At 44.4% G+C, this 10,873-nt stretch overlaps 1 protein-coding gene across 3 annotated transcripts in view; it reads right to left on the bottom strand.

The window, feature by feature from the left end:
• The window catches only part of VAV1 (vav guanine nucleotide exchange factor 1), a 131,056-nt gene that overhangs the window by 46,045 nt on the left and 74,138 nt on the right, over nt 1–10,873 (bottom strand). For all 3 annotated transcript variants that reach the window (XM_029585255.1, XM_029585253.1, XM_029585254.1), the window contains exons 15-16: nt 10,544–10,653; nt 1,578–1,679 (exon numbers count right to left, since the gene is read on the bottom strand). In XM_029585255.1, the coding sequence (XP_029441115.1) occupies nt 1,578–1,679; nt 10,544–10,653 (212 nt within the window). The remainder of the gene's footprint in view (nt 1–1,577; nt 1,680–10,543; nt 10,654–10,873) is intronic.

Genomic DNA, 10,873 nt, shown 5'->3' with positions numbered 1-10,873 from the left:
ACATTATCGGACGATAATTTTAATCGTTGAAAAACGATTCACATCCCTATTAAACAGTGCGGGTGTCATGGGGTAGACGAGTCTGGGAAAGCTTGTGTAAAAAGGTGATGATTGAGGGCTTTCTTACTGGTGAGTAATCTTATGTCAAGAGGTAAGGTATTCCATAAAACAGGGCCTGCGACTGAAGGCTCGCTCTACTCATAAATCTGTCTGGTTGTTTTAGGGGATGGAACTTGCAGAAGCAGCCGATTCTTAGATCTGAGGTTTCTACAGGGAGTGTGTAAGTGTAGTGTGGCAGACCTGGGAGTGAGCAGCAAGATTTGGATCTACTCTTTGGGATCTGTTGGGCATTTCTTAGAGAACTAGATCGGTCACCGTTTGGATGCTGTGCCTTGATGGAACTTAGTCTAAGCCAGCAGGGATTTTCCAAAGTTTTAACTTGTGCAGGTGACCATCTGGGGTATAACCGTGCTCGGACAGGTCATGATCAAAAGGATACACTCTGTTTTCCTTCACCAACACAAGCTGTCCCTCAGAACATCTTCTCTAAAAGTAAGCATGCTGTGAAAATCCACACACACACTTGTAACCAGACCACTTTGTCCAGGTAAATGATTTAGAAAACTGTCCTGTGTAACTTCTCTGCGGCAAGCGCAACAGACCATATCACAAACAGGCCGATACAGTAAAAAATGCGGGAAAGCGGGCGCTCCATGTTGAGTGCCCGCTCTCGTGACGTGCACCCAGGCACCACTCTTAGGTGCACGATTCTGTATTTAAATGAGGTGCTATGCTAAAAAAGAGGCACTAGGGACAATAGCGCATCCCTAGCGCCTCATTATCGGTGGAGGTGGCTGTCAGCGGGTCCGGACAACCAAAGCTCTTTTATTGGCGTCTGTTTTCGAACCTGCTGACAGCCACAGGTTAGGAAAATGGTCGCCGGTAAAATTGAGCATCCATTTTGCTAACTGGCGGGCAGATTTTTTTAAACTTTTTTTTTTTTAAGTTTTGACTCCTGTGACCAAAACTTGGGTAGGCGTTAATTTCTGAGCGTAAAATGTGCGGCCAAGCCACACATTTTACTTTCAGTATCCAGGGGACTAATAGCCTCATCAACATGCATTTGCACGTGATGAGCGCTATTAGTTTTTTGGGGAGTTGGCCACGCGTTTTTGATGCTCTAAACCTCTTACTGTATAACAGGTAATAGACGCACATCGAAAACGCACGGCCAATTGCAGGTTAAACGGTGCACTCGGCTGAGCACTTCTTACTGTATCAGCCTGAATGTTAGCCAATGCTGCTCTGCCACTATTTTAATGACACTACTCAGCAGTATGATTTAGTTTTATCCCCTTTCCAGAGCATTCACAGTAGAAATATTCAGGAGAAAATTAAACATGTCGTAAAGGCAGTGATATGATCTCACACACAAACATCTTCAGGTTCTTAAATAACGTTCAGTGCCCTCAAGGGAAATATTTCCTTCCCATGCTGTACTGAACAGTCCCCATCCTACAGCTGTTGTAAACACTACGCCATTCAGTGGCTTAGTCCCGTGCCAAATACTCATCTACCTTAGAAGCATCTGGCAGGTTTTGCAGGAAGCTGTGTCTTCAAAAGAAAACATCTGGAAGTCATGGCCATTGGCAGTAGAGTTATCAGGATAAATATTGGACCTGCAGAAAAAGAAAGATTGAGACAAGATTCTAGAGGAGGCAGATAACCCGGACATCTCTTCAGGGTACTCTACAGGCTTAGTGACATCATCTGGTATTCATGATATTACAGTGGGTGCACAGGACAGTGTCCCAGGGAGGTGATGGAGGCAATAAGTGAATCAAAAGTCAACAAGGCTTGAAATAAGCTCTGAAGATCTCTAGTTGCAAAGAAGTGACAAGAAAGCTGGAGATCAACTGGGGTCTCTGGCATTGCACCAGGAAATAAAGGAGGCAGTTAGGGTCCTTATCTGTTGTCATATATTGTCTCTTCCCTGTGTATCAAAGCCCAGGGAGCACCCAAAGCAAAAAAATATGGAAAAAGGTAGATATGGTGGAAGATGAATTAATCAAAAATATCAAACCACCACAAAGGATGTGAATAGATCCATTTACTTGGAAATATTCTGAAATCTGATTATTTGTATTGAAAAAGTGATTATATAAAACTAGAACATCCATTCTAAATGACAGGATTTGAGAGCTGGATAGCTTCACAGTGCAGTTCAGGTGCACACCACAGTCCTTTCCCTTTCAAGATTAGAAAAAGCGCAGTTGCTTACTTGTAACAGGTGTTCTTCTAGGACAGGATGTAGTCCTCACACATGGGTGACATCATCCGATGGAGCCCGGCACAGAAAAAATTGGTCAAAGTTTCTAGAACCTTTGACCAGCGCACTGAGCATGACCAGCCCGCTTCTATCCACACGTCCACACAGGGTTCCCCCTTCAGACTCGTAACAGAGAAAAAATACGAGTAAAACAATAAAACCAACCGGAAGGAGAACCCAACTCCGTGGGGAGGCGGGTGGAATTCCTGAAGACTAACATCCAGCTGTCCTAGGAGAACACCTGTTACAGGTAAGCAACTGCGCTTTCTCCTAGGACAAGCAGGATGGTAGTCCTCACATGTTGGAGAGTACCAGGCAGTCTCTGGGAACAAGTGAGACCAACAGCGACCAAACAAGGTGCCAACGGGCAAAACGGCGGCGCTGGGTCCCCACAGAGGCTTAAACAGGAAGAGTTGGGTTAATTTCTGGAACAGGTTGCACAGGATGGATTGACCAAAGGCACTGTCCTGACGCCAATCCTTGTCCAAACAGTAATGAGTCGTGAATGTGTGAAGGGAACTCCAGTTTGCAACCTGGCAAATTGCGATGATGGGGACTGTGCACAAATGAGCCACCGAAGTTGCCATAGCCCACACAGAGGGAGCCTTTACTCTGCCAGCTAGCAGAAGGCAATACAGTCCCCAGTCAGTTAGACAAGGTCTGTTTACCCACCACCACTCTTAGCCTGTTGGTATCAAAAGATACAAATAGCTGAGTGGACTGTCTATGGCCGGCTCTGTGATCTAAGTAGAAAGGCAAGGCCCTCTTATATAGTCTAAGATATGAAGAACCTGTTCCCCTGGGTGGGAATGAGGCCTCAGAAAGAAGGTAGGTAAAAAGATGGACAGGTTAAGGTGGAAATCAGTCACAACCTTAGGCAGGAACTTCGGGTGCATACGCAGAACCACACAATCGTGAAAGAGCCTCGTGTATAGCGGATACGTAACCAGGGCCTGAAGCTCACATACTCTACGAGATGAAGTAATTGCCACTAGGAATATAACCTTCCAGGTGAGGAACTTGAGATCACAGGATTGCAGTGGCTCAATAGGTGGGCGCATGAGCCATGCCAGGATAATGTTGAGATCCCAGGATGCAACAGGAGGCCAAAGAGGGGGCTTCAGCTGGAGTAGGCCCCTCATGAAATGGCCTACTAAGGGCTGCATCAAAACAGGTGTGCCTGTAGCACCCCGATAGTACGCACTGACAGTGCTAAGATGAACCCTGACTGAGCTGGTTTGAAGCCCAGATTCGGAAAGGTGCCACAAGATAAGCTTAGGAGCGAGTGCCGAGGTGGTGGCCTGGATTACAAACTGGTTGTTGGACAGAAGACAATGTGTGATGGTAAATGGAACTTACTCTGAAAAGAGAGCGATGTTAAGCGGAGTGCCACAAGGATCGGTGTTGGGACCGGTCCTGTTCAATATCTATGTGAGCAACATTGCAGACGGGATAGAAGGTAAGGTTTGTCTGTTTGCGAATGATTCTAAGATCTGCAGAGTGGACACGGCGGAAGGAGTGGAGAGAATGAGACGGGATGTAAGGAAGCTGGAAGAGTGGTTGAAGATATGGCAGCTGAGATTCAATGCCAAGAAGTGCAGAGTCATGCATATGGGGTGTGGAAATCTGAAAGAAATGCATTTGATGGGTGGTGAAGGGCTGATGTGCACAGAGCAGGAGAGAGACCTTGGGGTGATGGTGTCTGAAGTCAGCGAAACAATGTGACAAGGTGATAGCTAAAGCCAGAAGAATGCTGGTCTGCCTAGAGAGAGGAATAATTATATAAGACTTATTATATACCGTCTTTAGCAAATAAATTTGAACAAAAACGGTTTACAATTGAGCATAAAAATGATAAATACTAAACTTTCATAAAGTGAAAGTAAAATAGATAAAAAAGTATGAATAAAATTACATAGTAACATATCAATATTACTAATATCCTTATACCTAAAGATATTAAAATAAAATTAGCTTTAAATTTAACAAACAAAAGATAGAAAAAATAGGTAGAATGTAAATCATAAGCAGCACAGCATAATAGAAACAAGTGAGACTGCCTGGTCACTTATTCAGTGGTTCTGAATGCTTCTCTAAAGAGATATGTTTTTAATGATTTTTTGAAATCCTTACTATTTGAGATTTGACATAGGGCATTCCAATGTATGGGCCCTGCTATAAAAAAAGCAAGTAAGAAAAAGGAAGTGATAATCCCCTTGTACAGGGCCTTGGTGAGACCTCACCTGGAGTACTGTGTTCAGTTCTGGAGACCGTATCTCCAAAGGGACAGAGACAGGATGGAGGTGGTCCAGAGAAGGGCGATCAAAAAGGTGGAGGGTCTTCATAAAATGACTTGTGAGGAGAGATTGAAGAATCTAAATATGTACACCCTGGAGGAAAGGAGGAGCAGGGGTGATATGATACAGACTTTCAGATACTTGAAAGGTTTTAATTATCCATGGTCAACAAACCTTTTCCGTTGGAAAAAAAATCAGTAGAACAAGGGGTCACGATTTGAAGCTCCAGGGAGGAAGACTCAGAACCAATGTCAGGAAGTATTTCTTCATGGAGAGGGTGGTGGATGCCTGGAATGCCCTTCCAGAGGAGGTGGTGAAGACTAAAACTGTGAAGGATTTCAAAGGGACATGGGATAATCACTGTGGATCCATAAAGACTAGAGGAAGGGAATGAAGAGAAGAGCCATGGGGGTGGAGTACAGGAGTGGAGGCTACTACCTGATGATTACTACCCTTACTCAATAAGCCTTTGCAACTCCAACATTGCTTTCTGCTTCAACAGCAAGGGGAAATGTGGAAAAGAGGATTTGCAGACAACCACCAACAAGGACTGAACTTCACAATCTGGGTAAACAAATAAGCATGGGGGTAGCTTGCTTATTAGGGTGGTTACTACCCTAAACCAATTAAGTCTGATACATCACTTTGAATACATCTACAGCACTGCTCTTTGCTTCAACAGTAGGGGGAAATGTGGAAAACAGGTTTTACATTCAGACAATATCCAACAAGGCATTGTTCTGTGCAATCTGGGTAACCAAGCATCGGGGTAACTTGCTTGATGCGGCGGTTACTACCCTTAACCATTAACCTTTGATGCAACTCCAACATTACTCTCTGCATCAATGTCAGAGGATGGCAGGAAATTTGAATCAAACAGTTACCAAGAAGAGCCCTGAACTTGGTGGGTGATTAAATAGATAAGTATGGGAAAATAAGTGTGGGAGCTTGCTGGGCAGGCTGGATAGGCCGATTGAAACATAGAAATGATGGCAGAAAAAGGCCAATGTTTCTATGTTAAGTAGTCCAGCAGTTGGGGGAGGGGTCATAAGAAAAACTCTCAATTTTGCAAACACTGCAAAATGATACCTAAATAAAGCTATTTCTACCGCTCCGTCTTGGTCAGATTTTGATTGTGTTTCATCACTAGAGATCACAAATCACATTGCCAAATTTAACACTACCATGTGTCCACAAGCCAATTGCTCCACTGCTTTGTTTAAAGCTGCCAAGGAATCTTTAGTTCCCATTTTCACATGTTTAATAAATCTCTCATTGAAAGAAAGTAAGCCTTTCGCAAGGCTCTCAATACTGAATATTTACTTTTTTTTGTTGACACCATTAGAAAAGGCATTGACAATGGCATCAATACATACTTATTTCATTAGATTTCAATTACTTGCTGGCTTAAAAAAAACAACTTTTCACTGCTGAATTTCGTATTATTCAGGCTTCTTTATTCCCAGTTATTGACTACTGTAATGCTTTATAAATTGGTCTTCCTGCTGCGACTGTACAACCTATCCAACTTTTAATCAACTCAGCTGCATGATTCCTGTCCAACACAAAATGCTCACATCACATTACACCAACTCTAATTCATCTCCATTGGCTATCCATATCCAAACGCATCAAATATAAACTGGGAACGATAACATATAAACTTCTGAATGACATCTCTTGTCCATGGACCAACTTCTTACTCAAATTTTATCAACCCACTAGTTCTCTACACTCAAAGTCCCCTTGCCAAAAGCAGCACACCTCTATATTACACATAAATACTCCTCCTCTATTGCCAGACCTATGTTCTGGAATCTCCTCTTGCTCGAAATACGAAAATCTGACTCTTAAAAAGTTCAAAGGTCTTCTTAAGACCCAATTGTTTAAATCTGCCTTTTTAGTTTTTTGATTTGAAACAGTATTTTAATTTGCTATTCTTTTAAATGTAATTTTATGTTTTCTTTTTGTTGTCAATTATTTTGTGTGTGTTTCATTGTTAACCGCCTAGACCATTCTGTGTTAGGTGGTCTATAAACCTAATAAATGTAAATGGATCCAAGTCATGCTCCGCACACCAGATGGAAAATCTTTTCCACTTCAAGCTGTAGGACCTTCCTGATGGAAGGCTTCCTAGAAGCCACGAGCACCTGGAATACACAGACCAAAAGAGCCAAGGGCTAAAGGACTACGCACTCAACATCCAAGCCCTCAGGGCCAACGCCCGGAGCCCTGATTCTGCATGATCAGATTGGGCACAGTCCCCAACCTGATGGGGGCCGGCACCGCCAGGTCCTGCAAGAGCGGAAACAAGACATGTTATGGCCAAAAGGGCGCCATGAAGATCATGGTCCCTCTGTCCTGTTGATGTTTCAGAGGTATCTTCAAAAGGAATGGTAGAGGAGGGTACACATATAGCAGACCTCTCTCCACCAGTGGAGGGAGAAGGCATCGCAGATCAGATGTCCATCCCCTGATGACAGGGAGCAAAACTTGCCAACCTTGTAGTTGTGAAGAGAGGTGAAGAGGTCAACATCCGGTGTACCCCACCGGCAAAATAGCTCTGTCGCCACCTCCGGGTTGAGGGACCACTTGTGTGGTCTATTTCCCTTCAGACAATAACATTTAAGAGACTAATTATACCACTTATTCTAATCATGTTACCTCAAATCACTCTTAGCACTCCCCCTGACCTATATATACACAGCTCTCTTAATATTGTAACTGATCCATCAATTTTCTTCTGAACCATAAATAATCCACTTATGTTTCATATGGCCCATCATGTAATTATTTGCACTCTTAATTTTGATCAGCTGGCCAAATGCCATTTCAAAAAAGGAATCAAGACATGGCTCTTTAAACAGGCATACCCCGACTCCTCCCAATCCTAGTCACTGTCATGTCTCGAACTTACTCAGCTCCCGCTCAGCCTACACACCCCCTCCTCAACCTCTCCCTCGCCATCCCAACTCCCCCTGCTCCCTTACCTTCCCAGCTCCCCCCTTCTCCCTTACCATTCTAGCTCCCTCACCTGCCCAGCTCCCTCCCTGCTCCCTCCCCCCACCCTTCCCCAGCACTCTGCTGCATCTCCCCTACACCTCCCCTCTCTTCCTACAAACAGCCTTTCCTTGAAAGTGCCATTCCATTAACATTCTCCTATACCCCTACCCCCTCCTCTCCTTTCCCCTCCTCGCTCCCCCACTCCCCTTCTCCCTGCCCCTGCATTTAATATTAATATTGTAAATAAGTTCATATTTTAAGTTCTTAAATGTACATGCATCCTTAACATCCTGATGCATACCTATTCTTAACATGGATAATCATCATCCAGTTCGTTTTACAAAGTTGTATCCCTGCTCGTTGACTCTCTATCCTTGTTCATTGTAATATCGTTGACTCTCTCTATCCTCGTTCATTGTAATTTCCTTTCTCAGTTAATTGTGAACCGACATGATGTGTCCTACGAATGCTGGTATATAAAAATTGTTAAATAAATAAATAAATAAATTTGAACTTATTGGATATTATTTATTTGCAAGTTTAATACTATCAGCTTTGTACCCTTTTTTTTCATTATGCTCCCCACGTTATCTTATAGTTTTAATGTTATGAGTGATATATCCTTATTTACTTGATTTGGATTGTAAAGCTGTTGCTAAGTTAATGTTCAATGTAAACCGAGGTGATGTTTCCTAACGTGCCGCGATATATAAAAACCCTTAATTAAATAAATAAATAAAATAAGGAGTGATTCAAGCGGTCCGCCAGCACATTCAGATTTATTTATTTATTTAAATACTTTTCTATACCGAAGATCATGTACAAGTACATATCGGTTCGGTTTACAGTGAACCAACATTTGGAAATTACATCAAACAATATGAACTTAAATTTAACAAAAAATTTGTACATCAAACTGTATGAACATAGGTATGACGCTTGCAGGGACATTCCTTCTGCGAGGGCCCAGATCCACACTTGCACCGCCTCTTGACAGAGGAGGAACGAGCCCATGCCTCCGTTTGTTGATATACCACATCGCTACTTGGTTGTCCTTCCGAATCAGAATGTCCCTGCATGACAACTGGTCTCTGAACACCCACAAGGCATAGAAGATCACCCGAAGCTCCAGAAAGCTTATTTAACAGTGGGCTTCGGAGGATGTCCAGAGACCCTGTATGCAGATGCCGCCCCCATGAACTCCCCAGCCCTGAGGAGAGGTGTTGGTGGTGAGGATCACCTGAGATGGAGCAGTTTGGAAGGGAAGTCCCCTCTCCAAGTTGGAGAGGTCTTTCCACCAGGACAGACACACCCACATATGTTCCTTGACTGTAACGGGACTCTTGAGGTCTTGGGAGGTTTAACGCCATTGTGACAGCAAGGTCCACTGAGCTCTCCACATACAGGTGGGCGAGAGGGGTGACATGGACAGAAGCAGCCATGTTGCCCAGCAAATGGAGCAGAAGGTGGGCGGGTACCTGCCGGCTGCTGCAGACAAGGGCTGTCAGACGAGATTGAGAGCCTAATCCCTGGGCAGAAACGCTTTTGCCTGCGCCGTGTCCAATCTGGCCCCTATGAAGTCTAGCTGAGGAGCTGGACAGAGGTGAGACTCAGGGTGGTTGAAAACAAACCCCAAGGTCTGTAGCGTCTGCACTGTCAGCCCCTTTACAGGACTCACTCTTGCCCAACCAGTTGTCTAGGTACAGGAAAACATGTACCGCCCAATGTCTGAGGTAGGACACCACCACTGCCAGGCATTTGGTGAAGATGCGGGGGGCTGAGGCTAATCCAAAAGGCAGCACCCTGTACTGGTAATGGGCATTCCCCACCACAAAGCAAGCATGCTTTCCATGGTTGGGGAAAACAGCTATGTGAGCGTAAGCCTCCTTGTGTTGATGCAATCAGTGGCAATGATTGCGGGACCTCCCTTGATACTTGGCCTGGTCTTTCCACAGCAACAAGGAGGCACAGGACCCCGATGTCCTGGAGAGCAGTGAATTCACTGAGGATCTATCACCATTCCCGCAATCCTTTGAAGGCCCAGTGAGAGGAATGGTGAGGGAGCGTATCGAGCATCTCCCCGCAACCTCCCTGCGTAAATGGCTCTGATGCAAGTGTAGAAGGAGCAGACTTGGAAGGTTTCTCCATTTTGTCGAGGCAAGCCCAATGGCCTTTGGGGGTCATGGTCACACAGATGACACTCACGGACACCTTGTGAGGCCCCCAAGCAGAGGATCCATGATAGACATGGTCCATGGGCACTGGGGGCACAAATGAAAACCGGTCGATGCCATGAAAAACATCTGGAGAGGTCGATGGCCGATGGTCACCGTACGATGAGTAGTCAGGAATTGATCGCAAAGTTGGAAAAAAGGTAAAATAACCTACCGCACTCAGGAGGCACTGACTAGGAAAATGGGAAAAGAGACCCAAAAACTGTCGAGAAAAAGAAAGTGGAAGAGCTCCATTGACCGCAAGGCAACTGCACCACAGAAAAGAGACCGAAGGGGAACCTCACATGGGCACGTGAATACAGCATGCTGGGCATGCTCAGTGTGCTGGTCAAAGCTTCTAGAAACTTTGACAAAAGTTTACCATGCCGGACTCTGTCAGATGTCACTCACATGTGTGGACTACCATCCTGCTTGTCCTAGGAGATCACAAAATGTCATTGTGTGTATACGTATATCTGTGTGCAGGACCATGCTAAGTGTGCATATGTGTGTGTGCATGTGAGTGTACGTAGGATCATGCACAGCATGCATGTCTTTCTGCATGTATGCATCTGTGTGTGGGAGCATGCACAGCATGAATGTCTGTGCATATGTGTGTTATATAGAAAGATATATACTGTATATATACTCATCTTCTGAAGACCACACGAACCCTACATATTTAAATAACGAGCACTCACAAAGCCATTTCAAACTGTTCCATCCATTTCTTCTTCAAGTCCCTAGTCTTGAAGAAAAGTTCATATCCCTGGGTTCTATGGTTCTCAATCAGAAGGAACATGTGCGTCCACTGTGAATGCAAAGAGAACATGTTACTGAGCAGCTCTGGATGCGAATGCATGCAAGTAATTCAGTCAGATAAGCTTCTCCCTGGGTTCTATGGTTCTCAATCAGAAGAAACATGTGCGTCCACTGTGAATGCAAAGAGAACGTGTTACTGAGCAGCTCTGGATGCGAATGCATGCAAGAAATTCAGTCAGATAAACTTATCCCTGGGTTCTATGGTTCTC

This window comes from Rhinatrema bivittatum, chromosome 19 (genome assembly GCF_901001135.1).
Source record: "Rhinatrema bivittatum chromosome 19, aRhiBiv1.1, whole genome shotgun sequence".
Taxonomy (NCBI): Eukaryota; Metazoa; Chordata; class Amphibia; order Gymnophiona; family Rhinatrematidae; genus Rhinatrema; species Rhinatrema bivittatum.
The sequence above is the reverse complement of the archived record's forward strand: the minus strand, read 5'-3'. Positions and strand labels throughout refer to the sequence as shown.